Source organism: Grampus griseus (genome assembly GCF_964374135.1).
Source record: "Grampus griseus genome assembly, chromosome: 2".
In the NCBI taxonomy this organism is placed as follows: Eukaryota; Metazoa; Chordata; class Mammalia; order Artiodactyla; family Delphinidae; genus Grampus; species Grampus griseus.
In genome coordinates this window covers 2,193,160-2,219,887 of record NC_139018.1, presented here as the reverse complement: position 1 = coordinate 2,219,887, position 26,728 = coordinate 2,193,160, and the positions used below count along the sequence as shown (strand labels likewise).

At 40.2% G+C, this 26,728-nt stretch overlaps 1 protein-coding gene across 12 annotated transcripts in view; it reads left to right on the top strand.

Annotated features, from left to right (window-relative positions):
- MARK3 (microtubule affinity regulating kinase 3) overlaps window positions 1-26,728 on the top strand; it is a 107,666-nt gene that overhangs the window by 13,380 nt on the left and 67,558 nt on the right. For 9 of the 12 annotated variants that reach the window (XM_082647090.1, XM_082647085.1, XM_082647089.1 and 6 more), the window contains exons 2-3: window positions 7,536-7,727; window positions 26,058-26,111. In XM_082647090.1, the coding sequence (XP_082503216.1) occupies window positions 7,536-7,727; window positions 26,058-26,111 (246 nt within the window). Of the gene's footprint in view, window positions 1-7,535; window positions 7,728-22,833; window positions 22,865-26,057; window positions 26,112-26,728 lie in introns of those variants that run through there. The other 3 variants (XM_082647080.1, XM_082647081.1, XM_082647082.1) reach the window with 3 other exon arrangements.

Sequence of the window (26,728 nt, the reverse complement as noted above, 5' to 3'; positions counted from 1 at the left end):
TGTATCTTGTGTTCCCATACATTCATGTCTTTTAGCTTTGTATTTTGTTGCATTGGTCTGTTTTTCTGTTGTGCCGATACCCTACAGGTTTTCTTTTCTTTAAAAAATTACCGTGGCTTTGTAATATATGTAATCTACGTACCTTTATATGTATCTGTCTGTTGAACTTGTTATTTTTAAATAATTTTAGACTTAAAATTGCAAGATTAGTACAGAGTTCATGTATACTTTTCACTCAGGTTCCCCTGATGTTAACACTTAGATAACCATGGTGCAGTTATGAAAACCAGAAAGTTAACATTGGTCTGATACCGTTAACGATGACTGCAGAACTAATTTGAATTGTCACCAGTTTTTCTCCAGCGTTCTTTTTCTGTTCTAAGTTCCAATCAAAGATCCCACAATTTAAGTTTGTCTAATGTTTTCTCAAAATCAGATTAAGGTTATATATTTTTGGCAAGAATGCCACAGAAAAGATGTTGTGTCCCTCTCAGTGCATGCTTTTAGAGGGTGCAATGAAAGAGATACATCTTGTTACTGGTTTTAACCTTGATCACTTTTCATTTCTGAACTTTTTTTTTTAACTTCTTTTTCAAGGCTGACCTGGCAGCCATGAAATATTCGTCCATGTACACTTTAGAGTAAGTTTAAGATTACTCATAAATTACTGGCTGGAAATTTTAATTCATATTGCATTGAACTTATTGATTAATTTGGGTAGATTGTATAATATCTATCTAAGAATATAGAATTCCCCTTTATTCAGAGGACCTTTTATGTCTTTTATTAAAAATTTAAAGCTTTCTCCAGAGTTCTTTTATATTCTTAAATAAGTTACTTTCTACCTACTTTTTAGTTTTTATTGCTATGATGAATACTTATTTTTAGTTAAATTTTGTGGTAGGTTACTACTGGTGTAAGGAACTGTAGTTATAGGTTGATCTTGCACCTTGCCAAGCTCTCTCTTGAGTTCTAGTGGTATTTCCAATTCTTTTGGTTTGCAGTTAGATCATACCATCTACAGATAACGACACTTTTTTCTCTCTGAGTTTTTTTTTTTTAAATTTATCTATTTTATTTATTTATTTTTGGCTGCATTGGGTCTTCATTGCTGTGTGCGGGCTTTCTCTAGTTGTGGCAAGCGAGGGCTACTCTTTGTTGCGGTGCGCGGGCTTCTCATTGCAGTTGCAGAGCACAGGTTCTAGGCGCACAGCCTTCAATAGTTGCGGTGCATGGGCTCAGTAGTTGTGGCTCGTGGGCTCTAGAGCACAGGCTCAGTAGTTGTGGCGCATGGACTTCACTGCTCCGTGGCATGTGGGATCTTCCTGGACCAGGGGTAGAACCCGTGTCCCTTGCATTGGCAGGCGGATTCTTGACCACTGCACCACCAGGGAAGTCCTATGTGGTATATATATACCACATCTTCTTTATCCATTCCTCCGTCAATTTAGGTTGCTTCCATGTTCTGGCTATTGTAAACAGCTATGCAGTGAACATTGGGGTACAGGAATCTTTCTGAATTGTGGTTTTCTCCGGATATACGCACAGGATTAGGATTGCTGGATCATATAGTAGCTCTGTTTTTAGTTTTCTAGGGAACCTCCATACTGTTCTCCATAGTGGCTGTACCAATTTACATTCCCACCAACCATGCAAGAGGGTTCCCTTTCTCCACACCCTCTCCAGCATTTACTGTTTGTAGATTTTTTGATGATGCCCATTCTGACCGGTGTGAGGTGATGCCTTTTTGTAGTTCTATGGCTCTTTCTTATATAGACACTTTTTTTTAACATCTTTATTGGAGTATAATTGCTTCACACTGGTGTGTTAGTTTCTGCTTTATATATATATATTTATATGTATATACACACACACACACACACAAATATATAGACACATTTTTAAAGAAGAACTAATATGTATAACATAAAATGGAGTGCATTCCCCATTCACTTTTCTTACTGCCTCTTATATTAGTATTGATATGGCCCCTGTAACAGTTTAGTAGTGCTTTGGCTGAAAGTAACTAAACCTTATACGATGGCTTAACCAAATAAGGGTTTATTTTTCTCACAAAAGAAGTCTGGACAGCTTCTAGCTTTGGTTCAGCAGTTCAGTAATAGTGGAGCTGGTGGTTTTTAAAAATATTTTTGTCTTTTCTCTCACATTTGAGACCTTAACGGCTACAGGGTAACTTATATAGCTCTAGTTGTTACCGTTGCATTCAAGGCAGGAGAAGGGAGGAAGGGGCTGTGCTAGTGTACCTGTCTCCCTTTATGAGAAACAAAAAGTTTTCCGAGGACCCCCCCAGTAGACTTTCCCTAATGAGAACTGACCAGAACTAAGCCATGTGCTACCTCCAGCTACCAAGGAAATTTGGGAAAACAGGAGTTTCACTGGCCATATTGCCTCCCCAAATACACATCTGGCTTCTCTTAGAAATGAAGAAGGGAGGAATGGATATTGAGTAGATACCTACAGTATTTGCCCCATTCCTTAATATCACCTGGCAACTTAAATGTGTTGCATTAAACGGAAGTTTTAGTTTGAAAATGAACACTTTATGGATTTGTTAACAGTGTTCTCTCTTTGACTTGATTCTGCCTAATTTTTAGTAGCACTGCCCGTATTCTAGTTTTCATGGTGGATAAAGTGGTTCAGGTCAATTCCTTGAGAAGGAGAAGGATCAGGACTCCTTTAATCTTTTTTTCTTTTTTTTTTTTTTTTGGCTGCCTTGGGTCTTTGTTGTTGTGTGCAGGGTTACTCTAGTTGCGGCGAGCAGGGGCTACTCTTTGTTGCAGTGCACAGCCTTCTCATTGCGGTGGCTTCTCTTATTACGGAGCACGGACTCTAGGCGCGCGGCTTCAGTAGTTGTGGCATGCGGGCTTAGTTGCTCCGCGGCATGTGGGATCTTTCTGGACCACGGCTCACACCTGTGTCCCCTGCATTGTCAGGTGGATTTTTAACCACTGCATCACCAGGAAAGTCCCTGGACTCCTTTAATCTTTGAGATTAAACAGCTCTGAGTGCCTGTTGTGTGTTTAGTGCTGCCACAAAAAGTGGCTACTATTATGTAACTTTTTTTTTTTTTTTTTTTTTGGTCCTCGGTTTATTGTAACCTTAGGGAGAAAAAAAATTCAAGCATGAAGTAATTGGCTAATAGTACAAGAATTCAAAATTATTTGTTAAAATGCTAGGAAATTTTTTCTTCTTTAGGGCCACTGATGGATGCATGGGAAAAATAAAATGAAGGCCAAGAAAAGGCAATTTAATTTGCTTCTGTTTGAGAGAAATTTTTTTTATCTTTTTTTTTTTTTTTTTTTGTGCAGTACGCGGGCCTCTCACTGCTGCGGCCCCTCCTGCTGCGGAGCATAGGCTCCGGATGCGCAGGCTCAGCGGCCATGGCCCGCGGGTGTAGCCGCTCCGCGGCACGTGGGATCCTCCCGGACTGGGGCACAAACCCGCATCTCCCGCATCGGCAGGCGGACTCCCAACCACTGCGCCACCAGAGAAGCCCTGAGAGAATTTTTTAGTTAAACACATTAGATTTTAAAATTTCAGGACTTTATGTATCAAACTAAATATACTAAGTTCAGTAACTATTGGAATTTAACAAACATAAGATATTTCAATCTGTTATATGAGTTTACACTCTTAAGAGGAAGTACGGGTTTCTTTTGGGTTTGTATTATGATTATTTATTTGCATAAGGGTGTATTAGGTTAGGCTAGGTTATGCTGAGGTAACATACATGACCAAAATCTTAGTGTCTTAACACAGTTTAAAAAAACTGTCAACTTCATTGACTCCATGAAGAGTGATCTCCATTTCCAGGCCATTTGGTCCTGTGACCCTCCATCTTTGGACAGTGTTCTGGGTTCAGGAGAGAAGACCACAGGGCTGGAGTCAAGCCCTGGCAGTAAATGCTTCAGCATGGAAATGACATGTCACTTTCACTCATATCTCATTGACCAATCTTAGGCACATGGCTATTGGGAACCTCAAGTGAGGGGTGTGAGTTTCTCTGGGAAGTCAGTGTATTGTGGTGGATAATTGTCTACAACAAAGTAGCCAAATAGAGATAGATACAAGCAGAGTACATCCAGAGCCCAAAGGAAAAGAAATTCTGGTGGAATGCAGGGAGAGTCATGGAAGGCTTCATAAAGATGGTGACAGATGACTCAAACATAAGGGAATGAGTAGGATTTTCTTAGGTTTGAAGAGAAGAAAGGGCACTCAAACTGAGGGAGGATCATGCTAAAGAATAGTGGATGATGTAGCGGGAGAGGAGGCATGGATTACATCACAGAGGGCCTTGAATTCATTTAACATTCATTCAGCAACAATGTATTGCACAGCTACTATGTGCCAGGCACTGTTCCAATTTCTGGGAATATCTGATAAGGAACAAAACAGGCAAAGACCTCTGTGTTCTCCTGCAGGTTACATGCTAGTGGATGTAGTGTATCCTCATCTGGTGAATGGTGATATTAGCTGTTCTGCCTGCATCACAGGGTGTGTTAAAGATAATGTATGCTGGTACATTTAATAGCATATGAAAAAGTCAAGTTCTTTTTTTTAAAATTCTTATTGGAGTATAGTTGTTTTACAATGGAAACGTTAAGCTCTTTACGACTGTAAGGCAGTCCTGTTTATCTTATTTTATGTTACAGCCACATATAGAAGGAGTTAGTTTTTATTATAAGTAGATCAGAGAGTATGCAAAGGTATAAACTAGATGACTATGAATTTTAAGTTTCTGATATTTCTATTTTACATGCAGAAGACAGTTGATTTGCATAAAAGTTAATATTTTGTCTGTTTAACTGTACCTTACTCTATAAAACTTAATACATGAAGGGCTGAATTTATAAAACATATAAATTAGAAAGTGTATGTTTGCATTTAAAGAGCTTTTCTGACCAAAATTTTGGATAGCAGTGTAATTTTTAAAACTATATTTTCATTGCGTAAATAGTAAAACCACTTGACATATACCTCATAGGAACAGGGACTTTGTTTTATGCACTGCTTTCTAACACTCAAAACAAGTGCCCAGCTCATATTTATATAGCATCTATTATACAGGGCTTCCCTGGTGGTGCAGTGGTTAAGAATCTGCCTGCCAGTGCAGGGGACATGGGGTCAAGCCCTGGTCCGGGAAGATCCCATACGCTGCAGAGCGACTAAGCCTGTGTGCCACAACTACTGAGTCTGTGTGCCACAACTACTGAAGCCCACGCGCCTAAAGCCTGTGCTCCGCAACAAGAGAAGCCACTGCATTGAGAAGCCTGTGCAGCACAATGAAGAGTAGCCGCCACTCGCTGCAACCAGAGAAAAGCCCGTGTGCAGCAACAAAGACCCAGTACAGCCAAAAATAAAAATAAATAAATAAAATAAATAAATTTATTTTTAAAAATCTATTATACATTATCATTTGATAAATATTTGAATGAATGAATAGAAGAAAGAAATTTGAGAGATAAAAATTTCCCATAATTTAACCATGTGAATGTTACAGTGATCAGTATTTTGATATCATTTATTTAGTCATTCCAATACTTATTAAGTACCTGTTATATGCCAACTGCTAAGATCTAAGGAACAATAAATTACTGTCCCTGTTTTTATGAAACTTACATCTAGTTTGGAAATAAACATAATGGTTATCAAAATTTTTTAAAAACTGTACTCCAGCAGATCTATAAAAATTTGCATTACAATACACCTATTTTGCGTAAAGCCTTAGTGTAATAACTTAGTTGTTATTTTAGTTTTTTCTTTAATCAAGTCCTCGTTTATAATAGGCTATTTTTAAAATTTTATTTATTTTATTTATTTTTGACTGCATTGGGTCTTTGTTGCTGTGCACGGGCTTTCTCTAGTTGCAGCGAGTGGAGGCTGTTCTTTGTTGTGGCATGCGGGCTTCTCGTTGCGGTGGCTTCTCTTGTTGTGGAGCACAGGCTCTAGGCACATGGCCTTCAGTAGTTGTGGCACGCAGGCTCAGTAGTTGTGGCTCGCGGGGTCTAGAGCGCAGGCTCAGTAGTTGTGGCACACGGGCATAGTTGCTCCGCGGCATGTGGGATCTTCCTGGACCAGGGCTCGAACCCGTGTCCCCCACATTGGCAGGCGGATTTGTAACCACTGAACCACCAGGGGAGACCCTATAATAGGCTGTTTTGTAATTTGGAAATTAGAATCTTTTTGTTATAGGAACAGAGTTGTTTAGATTTGTGACCAGTTTGTAAAAGTCTGTTTAACCTAAAATATACATTTACAGTAAAAAACATAGAAATTGTTGTTTGCAATGCAGTATTATGTGATAATTGAATAAAACAGAAGAGAACCTATCCCAAAACCTGGTACATGAGGGACAGAGATTTACTTAGAGGAATATGAAAAAGTAGATAGAAATTAACGTGGGCATTCTGAAAAGGACATCTTTTGAGGACTTAAGTTGATGGCACAAATTCTTAAGCTTTTACTGTAAAATACTTGTTTTTCTGTTTTCCTTGATATGAGTGTGTTACAAAGTGTAGTTTCTTAGGTTTATCACCTAGAATCAGGCTTGTTTTGACCTATAGGTAGAGAGAGAGAGAGCATGAGAAACAAGGGACATTTTCCTGGACAAAAAGTTGGAAAAGAGAAAAGAATGAAAGAGGTTGAAAGTGTCTTTGTAGAGTGTCGTGAGAGTGAGAGGCCTTCCTTGAGCAGGAAGGAGTTAGCAGCCATGAAAAGTAGGCAGTGGGGCATGGCATCCTTTGGGCACTAGGGGAAAGAGGAAGCACTAGGCAGCTGGCTGCTTCTACGTACAGAATTGTACACATCAGGCATTTGTATCTCTCGTACCTTTATATTTAATATGGTCAGAGGCATATATGATTTGTTTTACCTTTATGTAGTATATTGAGTACTGTATTCATCTCTTCAACAAATATTTGTCAGGGACTACAGAGTCTGGCTGTGTCTTTAAACACATTGTTTTAAATTATTGTTAGCAGCATAGTTTAGAAAGAAGTTGGGAATCTAGTTTCTCTTTGAATTTCTCACTAGTGATGTGGCAGTGAATAAATCTCAGGGTATCCTCATCTGGTGAATGGTGATATTAGCTGTTCTGCCTGCATCACAGGGTGTGTTAAAGATAATATATGCTGGTACATTTAATAGCATATGAAAAAGTCAAGTTCTTTTTTAAAAAATTTTTATTGGAGTATAGTTGTTTTACAATGGAAACGTTAAGCTCTTTACGACTGTAAGGCAGTCCTGTTTATCTTATTTTATGTTACAGCCACATATAGAGAATATCTCCTTTCTTTCTGAACACCCAGTTGAATTTCAACACTTGGTATTTCTCTTAGCATTTTCTTGTTTTCCTCACAACTTTATATCAGGTGGGCAAATCCCTTTGAAGTGCCACATGTATTGGGATTAAAATTAAAGCAGTGATGTTTTGTTTCTTCAACTAGAGGCTCTTAAAACTTGTCAAGTACCGTGGGTCTCTCATTTCCTAATGTTTGTTGTATGTTTTATTGTAGCACACGTCACATGGAGACGGGCGGCAAGAAGTTATCTCTCGCACTGGGCGCTCTGGAGCACGATGTAGAAACTCTGTAGCTTCCTGTGCAGATGAACAACCTCACATTGGAAACTACAGACTGTTGAAAACAATCGGCAAGGGGAATTTTGCAAAAGTGAAATTGGCAAGACACATCCTTACAGGCAGAGAGGTAAATACAAATTATGCTTGATTTCTGTTAGTACACTTGCTCTGTTTAGTTCCATGTGAGAGAAAGAAAAAGAATGTATATATTTGGGCTAATTAAACATTTTTTTAAGAACAAGAAGCTTATGTATTAATTATGTGGGAGTTCTTTTGCTTTCTCATTTCTTTAAATGTTATAAAGATTATATTGAGTTTGAATAATCTTCTGCATTTAAAAAGAGGTGGTGTTCTTTTTCAGTGGTAAATGTGTACCACCACAGTAAAAATTTTTAACTTCATTATAAGCTCATGGTGCTTGAAAAAATCAATAGTGTTGTCTGTTTTTATAGACTTATCCTCAAGAAGTTTCTTCATCTCCCCAAATATTTTTCTCATAGCTTATGTTTGATAGGTTATTGTGCAGGAAGGCACATGTTTTCCTAATTTTTGTGATATTGGCTTTCTACTCAACCACATGCCGTATTTATTAAAAACGCTTCCATTAAAACTGCTACTAGGGGGACTTTCCTGATGGTCCAGTGGTTGAGAATATGCCTGCCAATGCAGGGGAAACGGGTTCGATTCCTGGTTCAGGGAGATACCACATGCTGCGGAGCAACCAAGCCCGTGGGCCACAACTACTGAGCCTGCTCTGTGGAGCCCACGGGCCACAAGTACTGAAGCCCATGTGCCTAGAGCCGGTGCTCAGCAGCAAGAGAAGCCACCGCAATCAGAGGCCTGCACACCACAATGAAGAGTAGCCCCCGCTCACTGCAACTAGATAAAGCCCACGCACAGCAACGAAGACCCAACGCAGCCAAAAATTTAAAAATAATAAAAATAAGTTAATTAAAAACAAAAAACTGCTACTAGGGACTTCCCTGGTGGTCCAGTGGGTAAGGCTCCACTCTCCCAGTGCAGGGGGCCTGGGTTCAGTCCCTGGTCGGGGAACGAGATCCTGCATGCATGCCGCGACTAAGAGTCCGCATGATGCAACTAAAGGATCCCACATGCTGCAGTGAAGATCCTGCCTGCTTCACCTAAGACCTGGCACAGCCAAAATAAATAGATAATAAAATAATTAATAGGGACTTCCCTGGTGGTGCAGTGTTTAAGAATCCGCCTGCCAATGCAAGGGGACACGGGTTTGATCCCAGGTCCGGGAAGACCCCACATGCCACGGAGCAACTAAGCCCGTGCTCCACAGCTACTGAGCCTGCGCTCTAGAGCCCACGAGCCACAACTGCTGAGCCCACGTGCCACAACCACTGAAGCCTGGGCGCCTAGAGCCCGTGCTCTGCAACAAGAGAAGCCACCACAATGAGAAGCCCACTCACTGCAACGAAGAGTAGCCTCTGCTTGCCGCAACTAGAGAAAGGTCTTAGTGCAGCAACTAAGACCCAACACAGCCAAAAATAATAATAATTAATAAATAAATATTTTTTTACGAAACTGCTACTAAACTAACTCCCTCCTCACATTCTACTTATGCAGTAGAGAACCGTTCTGCCTTTTTCTTTATTTTTGACATAGTTTATTTCATTTGGATCTTTGTACCTGCAATTCCTTTGCCTAAAATACACTTCACCCTTTTGTACAGGAGTCACTTCTTCTGGAAAGTAGTCATTGACAGACTCCCTTTCCCCAGGCATGGGATTCATGTTAAAAATCCTGATACTTTCCTTAGATAGCATGTTTTACTATTAAAATTACATAAACAATTATGTTTTACTATTACAATTACAATTATGTTGGAATTGCTTATTAACCTGTCTTCCCCCTCTAGTCTATAGGGTAGACATCAGTACTTTATCATGCTTGGCACATATTAGGTACTTAATAAATATTTATTGAATGAATTTCATGTTACTTTTGAAGGAAGCTTTATAAAGAAATGCTTCCCATGTACCAAAGCCTCCTGATATGTGTGCCAAGGTGGTGTTACCGATGTGCCATGGTACTGATGCCTGCAGCCCACCATGCTGAGGGCTGCTGGAGCAGGACCCACCCTGGGTTTGCTACAGTTTGCCCTACAAATATTCTGATTTTCTGTGTGTGCTGGGACCTGAGGAAGGTTGGGGAGCATTGGTCTTTGCTAACTAGAGTAAAGACTTACTAAGGAAAGACCACAGCCTCAGGTAAAGACTGACTGAACATTTGCCTCTTCACATTTCATCTCAATTTTAGTGACAGTTCCCTGGTTAAGACTCCTGGTTGTAGAGATGCCTGGACTGCTTTTGCAATCAGTAAATAGCATGAATGGGTGCAGGTTTCTTTGCTGCCCTTGATCAAAAATTTTTGAAATAAGGAACAAAACCTCTGAGTTTATTTCCCCCACCAATCTCGAGTGGTTGCTTGGCCAGTTTCCTTCCATAGGTAGAGATGGTGGGTTAAAAGAGGAGTGGGACAGACAGACCCTCTCCCCTTTTACGTAACATGTGTGCTGGAGTGTGGCTTACCATGTTTATATCTAGTAGGTTCTCTCTCCAGAAATGGCTTGAATCTGACTAGATAGTGCGTAAATTAAAACACTTTTTTAAAAATTTGAAATAAACAATTTTTTCCCCCATTGTAGGTCTTAACCAGAATCATATAAAATGTAAACATTATAGAAATTCGTTATGTAGAAAATAAAATTCCTTAAACTTTCTCTCCTCAAAGAGGATCATTTTCAGCAGTTTGGTGTAGATTACCACAGTTTTTTATATACACAGTAACTTTTTGTTTATTTTAACAAAAAGGGACTCATGGGACTTAATGGTAATTTTTCTTAGCAACATACTTGATCACGTCTGGATCTTAGTGCTCATAGATCTGACATTATGTTTAATGGAACGTCATCTTCCAGTGTGTGCTGGTGCCATAGGTCACCCCCGTTGGTGGGCATTGGGTGGTTTCTGATTTTTTTGCTATTACAAATATCTGCAGTGAACATTCTTTAACATAACTTTCTGTGCTCTCGTTAAGAGTGTTTCTGTAGGATAAATTCCTAGAAGTGTGGAGGTCCTGGGTCAGAGGGGATGAATATTTGATACTGTAATAGGTACTGCTAAATTGGTTTTGAGAGAACGTTTTACTGTTTTGTTAGCCCTACCGGAATGAGAGAGTGCCATTTTTCTACACCGTTACTAACATTGTAGATAATTTTTGTCTATCAGATGAGCAATAAATCTATTTTTAAAAAAAGATTGCTTTTTCCTGATAACTACTTAGATTGATGATATTTTCGTATATTTGTGTCATTTTCTTTTTAAAATAAGTTTCCTGTTGTGTATCCTTTATCCATTTTTCTTTTTCTCTTTTAAAATTTTAGCGATTTAAACATTTTATGTGTTTCAGACATCAGTCTGATCTGTCTGGGTTTCATGTCTTGGTGAGAAAGGTTTACTTCCAGGATTTTTTAAATTGATTCTGTTTTTTCTTCAAATACTCCTGTGGCTGGCATCTGAATGTTTAATTCATTTGGTATGTGTTTTGGGGGATTAGTGTGAGGTGTAGGGCTCTAATTTTTTTTCCCCTGTGTGCATTACTGCTTGTCCCAGATCATCTGTTCTCTCCCCCCCCGTTTATTTAAATTCCCTTTTGTTTCTCTGATTTCATTTATTTAGTTTTGTACCCATATCATGGTGTTTTTATTACTGCACCTTTTGATTGTACGTTTTGATTTTTTTGGAGTAGGTTAAGTCCCCTGCTGATTATTCTTATTTTTTAAAAATTTCATTGCTCTTTTTTGCAGTTTACTCTGTCAGATGAATTTTATTTCATTTCATTTCATTCCATTTCATTATTTTGGTGGCACCATACAGCTTGCGGGATCATACTTCACCGACCAGGGATTGAACCCAGGCCATGGCAGTGACAGTGCTGAGTGGTAACCACTGGACCCCCAGGGAACACCCAGTCAGATGAATTTTAGAAATAGGTTGCCATGTTCTAAAAACAGCCTTACTGGAATTTTGATTGGATTAATTTTGATGAAATTAATTGAATTTATAAACTGATTTGGGAGGCAATTTGCTGTTTTAATGATACCAAGTGTTTCTATCCAGGCTTATGAAGTGTGTCTCGATTTTGTTTTTAAGGTTCATAATTTTCTTCATCTGGATTTTGCATAGTTCTTGTTATGTTCATTCCAAAGTGTTTTATAATTTTTGTTGCTGTTGTGAATGGGGTTTGTGAATATATGAGGCTACCAAATTTGCATAACATCTTGTATCTGAGCACCTTTTGAACTTACTCTCATTTTGGATATCAGAATTAAGCAAGTTGATGTTATTTTTTAAATTATACATCATTTTTTATTTTGATGTACAGTTCTATGAATTTTAACACATTTATAGATTGATGTTACCAGTACCGTAATCAAGATACAGAACAGTCCCATTACCTCAGAAAATTCCCTTGTGGTCCCTTTATGGTTGCTCCCTCCCCCATCATAACCTCCTACAACCACCTGTCTATTCTTCATCCTCATAATTTTGTTTGTTTCAAGTCTGTTAAGTAAATGAGATCATACAGTATATCTTCTCTAATGCCTTTGAGATTGATCCAGTTTGTTGCATATAGTATTCTTAGCTCTTTTTTTTTTTTTTTTTGCGGTACGCGGGCCTCTCACTGTCGCGGCCTCTCCTACTGCGGAGCGCAGGCCCAGCGGCCATGGCCCATGGGCCCAGCCGCTCCGCAGCACGTGGGATCTTCCCGGACCGGAGCAGGAACCCGTGTCCCCTGCATCGGCAGGCGGACTCTCAACCACTGCGCCACCAGGGAAGCCCAGTGTGTTCTTTTTTATTGCTGAGTAGTATTCCATTATGTGACTGGACCACAGTTTGTATCCACTCCTACACTAAAGGACATTTGAGTTGTTTTCATGTTTGGCAATTATGAATAGAACTACTATAAACATTCCTGTACAGGTTTCTGTGTGAACATAAAATTTTATTTCTCTAAGATAACCCAGGAGTGGGATTGCTGGGTCATATGGTAAAAAACTGAAGTTTTTCTAGAAAGTTGGTTTTATTACAGGTTTATTATAGTATAATATTCCTAAAGAAACTTAAAACTCTAGTCTAGTTATTATTTTTATCACTTGGTACTGTTCTCAGCCCACTAGAAACTAAAGTTTTTCCATCAGCATTCTCTTGCCCTTTTATGGGAATGTGATGTATCTTTCCTATTGAGGTAGTAAGAGCACTAAAGGAAACCCAGAGTGCACCAGCAAGTGGTGTTGGTGATTCAGAGACTTAATTCATTCTGAGTCAGTAGGAGATAAAGAGTTACTATATGTTAAAGAGACAGTTTTAATTGCTGTCATGAGGATAAGACTAGCAATGTAGTAGAATTATATAGTGGAAAGAATTCCCTGAAAGAAGAGAGTGGGGATAATCTATATCATGCACTTACATCACAAGGACATTGTGAACATAAAAGATACTCATGAAAATTTATGTGATGGAAGAATGGCATTTTTACTGCACAGACAAATTAGTTTTTGTGGGTTTTTTCTGTTTTATTTGTCTGTTTTGTGGGGGGTGGGATGCGCACCGCATAACTTTTTGGGATCTTAGTTCCCCGTCCAGGGATTGAATCCAGGCCCTTGGCAGTGAGAGCGCCGCATCCTAACCACTGGACCGCCAGGGAACTCCTGTGAACAGACAAATTAGATTAATGAATTATAACCAAGAGAACGTCTTACATCTAGTGAACAGTTTCTAATCAAGTCTTTAAATAGAATGATTGTGGTAGAAGTCCACTGTAGATGAGACCTGTCTCTCTAGGATGGTTCTTAATTTTTAGACCAGAAAAACACCAAAATCCTTATTTTATATATATTTAAAAATACAGGCACCAGTCATAAAATTCATCTGATTTAACTCTTTGATGAAAATGCTACCTATTGTCATAGAAGCAGCTATCCCATATTTGGGATTTGGGGATGTTAGTTCCATCTTCTGTCTTGGTTTTGGCTAGCTTTTCACAGCTGAAGATTATTTTGGTTTTTGAAATAATTGTTTGTTTTAATATTACAGTTTTCTTTCAAGTCAAGTTTTTCTTTCAAGTTCATTTTTCCCCATAGTTATTTTCATAGGCCCCTAGGGATCTCTCCCCTAACATGAACTACAGAAGAACTCACTTGTATCTGTCATTTGGTACTTAATTGAGACTGTTTTTTTACTGCCTTAAAAAATTATTTTCCAAAGTAATACATGCGTATAGCTTAAAAAGTCAAATAATACTAAAAAGCTTGTAACTGAAATCAGACTTTCTTTGCCTCCTCTTTATTATTCAGTACCATTAATCAAAGGCTCCTACTTTCAATTTTCTAGGCTCTTTTTTCTGATAGTCTTTTGGTTATCTCCTGATTTATAATTGTAGACATCACTGACTTTCCCCTTATGGAAGATGGATATAGCTTTCTTATGATTCACTTCCACATCTACTTTCCTTTCCTCAGCCTTTCTATTGCAATGATATATTTGGTTAAAGTTAGATTTTTTTAACTTAATCAAGCTATGTAAATGTTGTTCAGTGTTGGACCACAATAATTTATTTTCTTATATAATTTTTTATTTTTTCTAGAATTAATAGTTGCCTCAAGTTTTGTGGGGTTTTTTTTGCAACTTTCTCATGGTTCTATGTATTTTCTGCAAATTGATCCAACATATCTTTCAAATACCTTGCAGTACCGATGCATATGATGTAACATATTAGTTCAAGAGAGAATAGGTGGGTAGAGGTTAAAAACAGCAAGATAGCGCTTTCACGGCACAGATGAATGGGGTAGTGGCTACAGGGAGATGTCAGGCCAAGATATTTTTTAAAAGATGGGCAAGGGCTTCCCTGGTGGAGCAGTGGTTGAGAGTCCGCCTGCCGATGCAGGGGACACGGGTTCGTGCCCCGGTCCGGGAAGATCCCACGTGCTGCGGAGCGGCTGGGCCCGTGAGCCATGGCTGCTGAGCCTGCGTGTCCGGAGCCTGTGCTCCGTAACGGGAGAGACCACAACACTGAGAGGCCCACGTACCGCAAAAAAAAAAGATGGGCAAAATACCAACATGTTTGTCTGCTAATGGGAATAATTTAAGGGAAAGGGTGAAAATGGTGCTTTGAGGAGACGTGCTGGAATGGGTGAGAGGGGGTGGTAGAGGTGTTGTCTTTGGATAACGTGGACAGTCCTTAGAAGTAGGAGGAAAGTAGAGGGTACTATGCCAATATTCTGCAGGTGAGTGGTTCTATATGAGGGTGGGAGCTTGAGAAGTTTTCTTCTCATTGCAGCTCTTTTTTCAGTAAAATAGAAAGCAAGATTACCAACTAAGAATGTGACTGTCAAGGAGATAGGAGATATTAGAGATCTGAGAAAGTTACAGTAATTAACAGGTTAGTAGGAGAGTGAATGGACTGAGAAATATAGTAGAATTACCAGGCAGCCTTAACACTTCCCTGAGGTTACTGATCATGGATTTAAATCGGGAATAGACAGCCTGGATGTAATTTACTGTCCAGCAACATTCAGTTAACCAGACACAGGCATAGCATTTGTAGATGGTTGGGATTTTATTATAGTAAGTAGTGAAATGGAAACAGAGCAAGGGCATTGATTTGGAATACCCAAGGGAGTGATTTCAATTAAAGACAATAGATTTAAGTAGGAAGTAAGTACTTGAGGGAGAAGGCAGACCATAAGAAGGTGGTGGGATCAATGGCTGTGGATCCCGGTGAGTTCAGATAGTTACTGGGATTCTAGAGTGGGTGGGTGGGAAAGTTAGGAGGAGGTGGTTAGAGAGTGGGAAACTCAAGATTAAGATCATAGTGGGTTTTCCGATATTGGTAGTTACAAAGTCTAGAGTAAAACAGTGTAAATGGCTTTTCCCTCCACCTTTCTAGCAGCTTTTTAGACTCTTCTCATTTATCCATGCTGTTGAGAAATTTCACAGTGAAGTGCCAAGGAGTTGGTCTTCATTCTTTGTTCCTGGTGCTCATTGAACCCTTTCAATATAAACATTCTTATCTTTCAGTTCTGGAGAATTGTCTCATTTTATTGTTTAAAAATCGTCATTCTAGAATTCCTTTTTTTTTTTTGGCTGTGTCATGTGGTTTACAGCATCCTAGTTCCTGACTAGGGATTGAACCTGGGCCCTAGCAGTGAAAGTGCCGAGTCCTAACCACTGGACTGCCAGGGAATTCCCAAGAACCTTGATTATTTATTTTATTTACTTATTTACTTATTTATCTATCTATCTATCTATCTGTCTTGGTTTTCTGTCTCTGTTTCTATTTTACTTTCTGAGTGATGTCTTTAACTTTATCTTCCAATCTTTCTGTTAAATTTGTTTGAGTCCCTGCATGTGTCCTCCTCCTAGCTCTTTCCTTTTCTGATATTTGTCTTTGTAGTATCCAGTTCTGGTATCAATACTGTTTCTTCTGTTAACTCTCTGAGGATAGTAAAAGCTTTCTTCTTTTTTTTTTTTTTTTTAAAGTAGATTTTTTGCTCCCTACATTGTTTCTCTTTTCTCTGGGATTCTTTCTTGGTGTCTGTCTTTCATACAGAGACTTTCTTTGGAATCTGGTAACCCCTGGTTGTCTGTGTCTGTTTAAGGTGGAACCCTAAGAAGCTGATCAGAAGCTGGTTTGCATGTATAGGATATGTTTGACCACAGAACTTTCCTTTGGGAGTCATCCAGTGCTTTTATTGGAGTACCCAGATATCTTTGTCTTTAGATCTCTTCTCTGGGACCATTCTGTTCTCTAGGTTAAGAATCTTCTGTTCTGCCCGAGAGGAGCCATGGTCCCACCCCTCAGCGGCAGTCTGACACTTAATCTCCGCCCCCCCCCGCCCCTTTTCATCTCCATGCCTCACTCCTGCCCTCTCCTGGGCCTGTTGACCTTGAGTCCAGAGCCTCGTTTGTCTTCTCCGCAGAATAAGTTTACAGTCCCTTAAGAACCGGTGGTCATTGGTTTGGTTGGGGAGCAGCAGCATTCTTTATACAGACTTTTGACTTTGGAATTAGCCCAGCAGCTCCCCTGTCGCCTTTGGTCCCCTGGGACCTCCAAGTCTAGAGCCCTTTCCAAGTCATGCTGGGGAAATCACACTGTTTCTGGTTATAGTGTCCTTTCCTCTGTTGTCTCTTCTCTCTCTTTCAGAAAGTTATTGAAATAGCTTTCCCACTGTTGTCTTCTCAGCTTGTTATTGTGCTCTTGTGGCTGTATGCTTTTATTGTCAGTCTGTGTCCTCTCTCCTACACTAGAGGAGAAACCAGAGAGAGGCCAGAGGGAAAAAGATTCAGTCTTGAACCTCATTTATCCTTGGCCTCTAAATACTCAATAACTATTTGTTTTGGAAGTGAGCAAGCAGGACGGTAAAGATAGCCTTAGTATAAGTCTGATAACAGATACAGCTGAAAATGGTAAAGATGATCATCATGGTTCATTGTGGAGTATTCACATAAACCCAGTTCCCACAAATTAAAAATCACTTAATTACATAGTTGTGACACTTTTTTTTATTGTGGTAAAATATGCATAACATTTACCATTGTGGCCGTTTTTAAGTGCAGCTCAGTGGCATTAAGTACATTTGCAGTGTTTGCAACCATCACTATCCATCTTCGGAACAGATACAGTCAATCCCATTATTCACAAATTCCATACTTGCAAATTCACATACTACAAATTATTTGTAATCCCAAAAATCAGTACTCGCTGTGCTTTTGCAGTCTTTTTCAGACACGCACAGAGCAGTAAAAAGTTTGAATTGCTTACTGTGCGTTTCCCCAGCTGAGGCCCAACGAGGTGACACTCTGCCTTTCAGCCTTCGTACTATAAACAGATGCCCTTTTTGTGGTTATTTAGTACACATTTTCCACATCTTTGTGCATTTTGTTGGTGATTTTATTGTTTAAAATGGCCCCCAACTGTAGGGCTGAGGTATTAGCCAGTGTTCCTAAGTGCAAGGCTTTGACGTGCCTTACAGAGAAAATACATTTGTTAGGTAAACTTCATTCAGGCATGAGTTAGATAGTGCTGTTCAGTGTTAATGAATCAATAATGTATAGTAAATGAGGTATCCTTAAACAGAAACACACATAAAACAAGATTATGTATTGATCAGTTGATGAAAATGTTATGACCAGGGGCTCACAGGAGTCTTAACTCCTTCCCCCTAGGAACAGTGGTTCAGCATTCACTAGTTCAGTGTTCAGAGTGACTTCACAGAATGTAATTACCGTGAATAACGTGAATCAACTGTCCTTTTTTTTCTGGAGGAGGAGGGTTAATTGTTACTGGTGTTTTCCCCTAACAACAGATGTGTGGGAAGGGGTATTAGAAGAGGGTATGGGCTTTCCTCAGATGTCTGATTCTTGAAAACGTTTTTAAGAGCAGAGAAGTACGAAGCACGTTGAGAGCTCTCTACATGAGGTGTGTGGGAGGTGCTGCTCCGGTGCCTGCCTTGGCTTCACGGTGGCTGGGAGGAAAGTTGGCCTTTTGCTGGGACCTTCCGTATTCAAGGCACTGAGTTATTTTCTCTGGTCATTACTAAGTTTTTCCTGGATTGCACCCTTCTTAGAGCATACTCTAGGCTTGTGTGTGCCCTGCTCTGGATGCCTCTGATTTTTGTCCCCCAGAAATTATTTAAGGTCACTTGTCTGCTGATGCCACCCCTCCCATTCTCTTTGCCATTCTTTGTCATTTTGTCTTTATTGTTTAATTGGACTGTCAGGTGGAAGAAGAGAGAATGCATGTGATTAGTATGCCATCTTTAACTGAATGTCCTCATTATGGGTATGAAGGAGCTTTTCATTGTTATTTTTATTCAAGTTAATTATATATTATACAGTTTAAAGAGTCAAGGCTTTTTTTTTTAATGTGTTCCCTGCCCCCTCCCACAATTTCCTAATCTCCTAAGATGGCCACTTTCAGTCTTTCAAACTGATTCTTTATGTTTTACTTTCATATATTTTAATAGCATGTTTTATTCTTAATTATTTTTTCAGTTTTAGGCATCATTATCTATTGACTTCACTATAATTTTTTAAAGTCATCACTGACTTTTAAAAATTAACTCCTTATTGATATATAGCACACATCCAGAAAAAGTGTAAACATTTGCTTAACCATGACCCAGGGCAAAAATATACCATGACTTGAACCCCAGAAGTCCTCCTTTGTACCTCCTTCTAATCATTTCACTGGCCTTCCTCCCCAAGATAACCACTATCCTGACTTCTAAAACACCATATTCTGTTTTTTTCTCTTAAAATTTTACAGTGGAAATCATACAGTATTTATTATTTTGTGTGTGCCTCTTTTACTCCACCCTGTGCTTGTGCCATTCACCCATTTTGTTTGTATTGTTAGGTTTTGATTTGAAGTTTTATTTTGTAGGGAGCTGTTATAGTTGATAGGCTTGTTCTCCGTTGCTGTAGACTGAATTGTGTCCCCTAGAATTTAGATGTTAAAGCCTGTTTGGAGGTAGGGCCTTTGTGGAAATAATTAGGTTAAACTAGGTCATAAGGGTAGGCCCCGATCTGATAGGATTAGTGTCCTTATAAAAAGAGACACCAGAGAGCTTGCTTGCTTTCTTCCACTTGTAAGGACACAGTGAGAAGGTGGTCATCTGCAAGCCAAGAAGAACTGCCCATGCTGGCACCCCGATCTCTGACTTCCAGCTTCCAACTGTGAGAAAATAAATTTCTGCTCTTTAAGCTGTCCAGTCTGTGGTATTTTTTGTTTTGACAGCCTGAGCTGACTAATATACCATTCTTCTGGATTATTGTGTCCTCTTAAAGGACGTGGGATCTTTTTCTGCCTGCTCTTGTAGATGCTGGTGGTTGTAGATGCTTTAACACCAGTCAGGAGCAGGGTGGATCTTTTGACCAGTGGTTAATTGACAGGAAGTGGAAGATACGGATTTTTCCTCCAGTGAGTATTTGCTGCAGGTTTGTTGGACTCTTGATTTGAGGAATGTTGGGCGGGGGGCGGGGGAAGCCCTTCTCATGTGTGAGCTCTCTTTATCCCTATTTTGTAATTTTCCACTTTGCTTTAGGCGTCAGAGTGAATAAATGGAATTTCCCAGAACTTTACACAAGTGCCAGGGACACTCCTGTTTCCTTGCCTAGTGAATTCCCTTGGCTTTTGCCGTGCGCGCATGCATGCGCACACACACCTACGCGCACGCGCGCACACACACACACACACACCCTCCACAACCTTGGGAATGAGTCAGTGGTCTTCTCTCCAGTCTGCATCTTTCTGAGGCACCTAAGTGATGCCCCACAGTTGCCTCCTCTTTTGGTGACCTTGAGGTCTGAGCTCTTCTCCAGGCTCTAGCTCTGGGCCAAGGTTATTTTGGTAGTTGAGTCATCCCAGCAAGGGAACTGGAAGGAAGAGGGGATTAGGAGCTTCCCCCTCAGTTTTCATTGACACACATACACACAGCATGTTAAATGATAATGTTTCACTCTGAGGACACTTGATTTTGATAAAATGACTCTCTTCTACAGTTTGATTTAGCTGAATGCAACACATTTTTTTTTCTGTTTTTGCTTTAGATACTTTTTGAACAGCAGTACTTGAAAATGAAAATATATAATAACAAAATCAGAATAGAATCTTTAGAAGGTGGATATTGAGCAGAACCGGAAGAAACTAGTGATCAAGGGGCCTGTCATGAGAATAGAAACAAAGTCTCAGAAGATCAGAGGAAAGAGGAGCTCGAAAGGCAGCATTTTTGATGGATTTGGCCATGAGAATGAGGAAGAAAACAGAATTGTGGCCAGAACAGTGTTATTGAAGGGGTTTCTTCGGAAATCCCTTTGGGAGATGGAAATCCCTTGGATCTTTTGGAGATCCAAGTATACCACATAAAATTACATATGAAAGTAAAGTTTGAAGAAAATTCATTCATTCAACTTTAAATTATTTTTTTCTTTTTTGGCTGCGCCACACAGCTTGCAGGATCTTAGTTCCCCGACCAGGAATCGAACCTGTGTACCGTTCAGTGGAAATGCAGAGTCCTAACCACTGGACTGCCAGGGAGTTCCCTCAGCTTTAAAATAATGGAATTTTAAAGCCACATTGGTGGGCTTCCCAGGTGGCGCAGTGGTTGAGAGTCCGCCTGCCGATGCAGGGGACACGGCTTCGTGCCCTGGTCCGGGAAGATCCCACATGCCACGGAGCAGCTGGGCCCGTGAGCCATGGCCGCTGAGCCTGCGCGTCCAGAGCCTGTGCTCTGCAGCGGGAGAGGCCACAATAGTGAGAGGCCCCCGTACCGCAAAAAAACACAAAAAAAACAAAAAAACACACATTGGTATTTGTTAAAACACCAGAAACCCTGTTTCTTCACTGTTCTATCTCCATCTCTGATGTGTGTGTGGTTACTAATGCGAGTATTCAAGGCCTCAGATCACCCCAGTAAGCGTTTATTGAATGCTCCTTGTGTACAGGTAGTGCTCTAGGGCTATAACAGGATGTCTTCTCCCCATTGAGTTATGCACAAGGTGGTCATTGTTTGCATATTCCAGCAGCCAGTATTTCCTTTAGATTTATTTACTGTAGTTTCCATCAAGACTTATATTTTCCAAATATAGAATCAGAATTTTGACTTTGCTTTTTGCAAGCACACACACTCATTAACTCTCCCTCCCCCACCAATTCTGATTTTTTGCCTACCCCAGTCAGGGGTGAAGGGGTGATGGGTTCCTTGTACTTCAGGGTCAGACTCACTGGATGCCTTGCTGCAGTCTTTCCCTTTCTTTAGCTCCTTAGGAGGTTAATAGGTTCATAGGAAGTAATCAAATGGCATGGGCAGATGGAGGCTTTAAACCAAGTTAATCAGTTAAAAAAAAAAAAAAAGCTTTAATATGAATAGTGCAGCAGTTCTTGAAGTAGGGATGTGGACCCCTGGAGGTTTTCTGAGACCATTTTAGGGCGTCTGCAAAATCAAAACTGTTTTGGTAATACTATTTAAGACATTATTTGCTTCTTCCGTTCTTTCTCACGAGCGTACAGTAGAATTTTCCAGAAGTATGTGACATGTGATATCATAACAGATTGACTACAGGAGGACATTTGAGAATTTCATTAAAATGTTATTTATATTAACACTAATAGACTTTTTCCCAATTTTTTTATGGTGATAAAATGCATATAAAATGTATTATCTTAACTGTTTTAAAGTGTATATTTCAGTGGTATTAAATACATCCATAATGCTGTGCAGCCATCACCACCATTCATCTCTAGAACTCTACATCTTATAAAACTGAAACTCTACACCCATTAAATTCCCCCTCCCCCCTCCCCCCAGCCACCACCATTCTCCTTTCTGTCGCCATGCTTTTGAATACTCTAGGGACCTCATAAGAGTGGAAGCATGCAGTATTTGTATTTTTGTGACTGTTTTATTTCACTTAGCATAGTGTCCTCAAGGTTCATCCATGTTGTAGCAGGTGCCAGAATTTCCTTCCTTTATAAGACTGAATAATATTCCATCTTATGGATGTGCCTCATTGAGCTTTTCCATTAATCCCTTGATGAACTTTTTTATTTGGCCATGCTACGTGGCTTGTGGGATATTAGTTCCCTGACCAGAGATTGAACCTGTGCCCTCTGCAGTGGAAGTGTGGAGTCCTAACCACTGGACCTCCAGGGAAGTCCCCCTTGATGATCTCTTGAGTTGCTTCCACATCTTAGCTACTATACATAATGCTGCTATGAACATGGGTGCACAAATAGCTTTTTAAATCCTCGCTTTCGGGCTTACCTGGTGGCGCAGTGGTTAAGAATCCACCTGCCAGTGCAGGGGGGGACACGGGTTTGAGCCCTGGTAGGGGAAGATCCCACATGCCGTGGAGCAACTAAGCCCATGGGCCACAACTACTGAGCCTGTGCTCTAGAGCCTGCGAGCCACAACTACTGAGCCCGCATGCCACAACTACTGAAGCCTGCACGCCTAGAGCCTGTGCTCCACCACAAGAGAAGCCACCGCTGTGAGAAGCCCACGCACCGCAACGAAGAGTAGCCCCCAGTCACCACAACTAGAGAAGGCCTGCGGTACAGCAACGAAGACCCAACACAGCCAAAAATCAATCAGTCAATCAATCTATCCGTCCATCCATCCTTGCTTTCAGTTCTGGGTACATACCGGAAGTGGAACTGCTGGATCATCTGGTAATTCTATTTTTAATTTTTTGAGGAAATCTGTACTTTTTTTTTTTTTTTTTTAACAGTGGCTGTACCATTTTATACAATCCTACCAACAGTGCACAAGGGTTCCAGTTTCTCCACATCCTCACAAAGGCTTATTATTTTCTGGGGGTTTTTGGCAGTAAGCCATCCAGTTGGGTGTGGAGTGGTGTTTCCTAGTTTTGATTTGCATTTTTCTAATGATGAGGGATGTTGAGCGTCTTTTTTATGTGCTTATTGACCATTTGTATATCTTCTCTGGAGAAACATCTCAAGTCCTTTGCCCTTTTTTTTTTTTTTTTTTTTTTTTTGCTGTACGCGGGCTTCTCACTGTTGTGACCTCTCCCGTTGAGGAGCACAGGCTCCGGAGGCGCAGGCTCAGCGGCCGTGGCTCACAGGCCCAGCTGCTCCGCGGCATGTGGGATCTTCCCGGACCGGGGCACGAACCTGTGTCCCCTGCATCGGCAGGCAGACTCTCAACCACTGCGCCACCAGGGAAGCCCCTTTGCCCATTTTTAAATCAGGTTTTTGTTGAGTTTTCAGAGTTCTCTGTATATTCTGGATATTAATCCCTTATCACATATGTAATTTGCAAATATTATTTCCCATTCTGTGGGTTGCCTTTTTACTCTGTTGATAACGTCTTTTGATGCATAAAATTTGAAATGTCATGAAGCTTTGCCCTATGTTTTCTTCTAAGAATTTGATAGTTTTATAGGTCGTAGATTTAGGTCTTTGATCCACGCTGAGCTAATTTTTGTATTTGATGTTAGGTTAAGAGTCTGATAACTTCATTCTTTTGCATGTGGATATCATTTCCCCAGCACCATCTGTTTTTTAATTTTATTTATTATTTTTGGCTGTGTTGGGTCTTTGTTGCTGTGTGTGGGCTTTCTCTAGTTGTGGCGAGCAGTGGCTACTGTTTGTTGCAGTGCGCAGGCTTCTCACTGCAGTGGCTTCTTTTGTCGCGGAGCACGGGCTCTAGGCGCGTGGGCTTCAGTAGTTGTGGCTCACAGGCTCTAGAGCGCAGGCTCAGTAGTTGTGGTTCACCGACTTAGTTGCTCCGCGGCATGTGGGATCTTCCCGGACCAGGGTTCAAACCCGTGTCCCCTGCATTGGCAGGCAGATTCTTAAGCACTGCACCACCAGGGAATCCCCCGCCCCGCCCCAGCACCATTTGTTGAATATTATTATGTTGAAATGAGTTGTTCAGCAGTTATTTTTTGGTTTTTGTTTTTTTTGCGGTACTCGGGCCTCTCACTGTTGTGGCCTCCCACACCGCGGAGCACAGGCTCTGGACGCACAGGCCCAGTGGCCACGGCTCACGGGCCCAGCCGCTCCGCGGCATGTGGGATCTTCCTGGACCGGGGCACGAACCCGTGTCCCCTGCATCGGCAGGCGGACTCTCAGCCACTGCACCACCAGGGAAGCCCCAGCACTTATTTTTAATTTATTTTTCTTTAAAAAAAATTTTTTTTGATTATTTTATTTATTTATTTTTGGCTACGTTGGGTCTTCATTGCTGCGCACGGGCTTTCTCTAGTTGTGGCAAGCAGGCGCTACTCTTTGTTGTGGTGCGTGGGCTTCTCACTGCGGTGGCTTCTCTTGTTACGGAGCACGAGCTCTAGGCACACAGGCTTCAGTAGTTGTGACACGTGGGCTCAGTAGTTGTGGCTTGTGGGCTCTAGAGCACAGGCCCAGTAGTTGTGGCTCACGGGCTTAGTTGCTCTGTGTCATGTGGGATCTTCCCAGACCAGTGTCGAACCCATGTCCCCTGCATTGGCAGGTGGATTCTTAACCACTGCGCCACCAGGGAAGTCCAGCATAATCTTTAAGAATATAAAGGGGACCAAAAAGTTCTAGAACCGTTGACAAAGAATCTTTGAACACTTTCCCCAGATTTTGACTATAGTCCCTTTCTTCTGTGGTGCTTCTTATTGGATCTGTGTTCTGAGGGACATATAGTAGGAACACAGCCTCATTGACATGGGGTGAGACCATTTGTTGTTCTGGACCTCAGGTGCAAAGCTGGGTTAATTATGTTCCCTAATTCATGGCAAAGCCTCTGTCTTCACTTACGTTTCCTTCCGTCCCCTGTCATCACCCCATCCCCCCTTCTCGATATCCATAGTTCCTAGTTCTGGTTAGCCGTAGTTCACTTTTTTCTTTTAATTAATTTTTATTGGAGTATGGTTGCTTTACAATGTTGTGTTAGCCTCCACTGCACAACAAAATGAATCAGCCATACACATACAGATATCCCCTCCCTTTTGGACTTCCCTCCCATTTAGGTTACCACAGTGCACGTAGTTCATTTTTAAGCAAGAAAAGACAGACTGGCTAGGTGAGGATGTCGGTGCAGGGTTAGTACAACTTAATTTTTTTTCTTTTTTTAAGATAAGTGCATATAATTAGAAGCTGTAGCTCTTTCTTCCTATGTCTTAGTGCCTTATTTTTAGACTGCCTCACCCCTTTTTGAACAAAGACTACTAGGGGACCCATTTGTTCCCTCTGTACATACTCATTTGGTTAGCTTGTTGATTGATCTGAAGCTAGGGCCTTTTCCTTCTCTAAGAGTGCCTTTTCCTTCTCGAAGAGCTCGTGCCTCTTCCTCTTCTCTAAAGAGCTTTTTTATTGAAATAAGATGTTTTTAAAGTTTTCAGATTCAACACCAACTTATTTGTTCGTATATTTACTCAATTAACCAGCTCCCACTTTGTGCTGGACACTCTAGAAAGCATTTTGGGCTGTATAAACCTATAAAAGCTATAGTTCCTGCCCTTGTATCCCAGAGTCAGATAAAATTAAAGTGTCAGAAAATAATGAATAGATTTGCTACATTGCCATATTTTTAGAATTGTTTTCATTGTATAATCTCTCTCCCCTTTTGGGAGGGGTTAGGAGGTGGTTTCTGGGAGACTTATTTTCCCTGTGTCTATAGGTAACTTAAATGTAAAATGTTATAAAATACCCTTATTTGCATGAAGCCCCTCTTGTCAATTATAAAATATTTACAAAGTGTAAAATATAATTGTAACTGGTTGAGTTTTAGGTTTCTGAGGTTTGTTTACTTGCTTGCTATTTAACAATGCTACATGTCTGGGCATTTACAAAACTATTACTAATTAGTCTATAATGACCAAATTCTTAAAATCCATAAATATTAATTTTTTTCTAGGTCGCAATAAAAATAATTGACAAAACTCAGTTGAATCCAACAAGTCTACAAAAGGTAAGATTGGTCCAGTATCCAGTTTTTTTTTTAATGATTTTCAGTGCTAATTGTCATCTAATTTGTCCATTAATTACCTCTACTATTATTTTTATTTATTGTATTTAGTACAGTAAAGCTTCCTCTTCCTCAAATGAATGCAACTTAAATTTAATATGGTTTAAATGTAGTATTGTTGTATTTTTTTCCTTCAGTTGAAGATAATGATTTTTAAATGTTCTTAATAGCACAAACTGAAGGCTGTACTTTGAATATTCTAAATATTGACTAGAATAGAGTTATAAAAAAGACAGAACAACATAGTTTCATGTAATTAGTCTTAAGCAGAGTTACACATCTTTCTTACAGCTAATACTGAGATCTCTAAAGTCAGCACTTTGGCTTTCTTAAGCTACCACAATATGTCTAATCAAGGAGTGATGATTAATTGATATAAAAGGAAAATATAAAAGTAAAACTAAATTGATAGTTGAAAACATGTTTGTTAATGAGCTATTGCCATTTGTATTATCTAATGTAGATCAGGAGTTCTCAACCTGGTGCATGTTAAAATCACCTGGGCCTCTTTTCAAAATCCTGATGACTGGCCCATAGGGAGATTTAATTGCTCAGGTAGG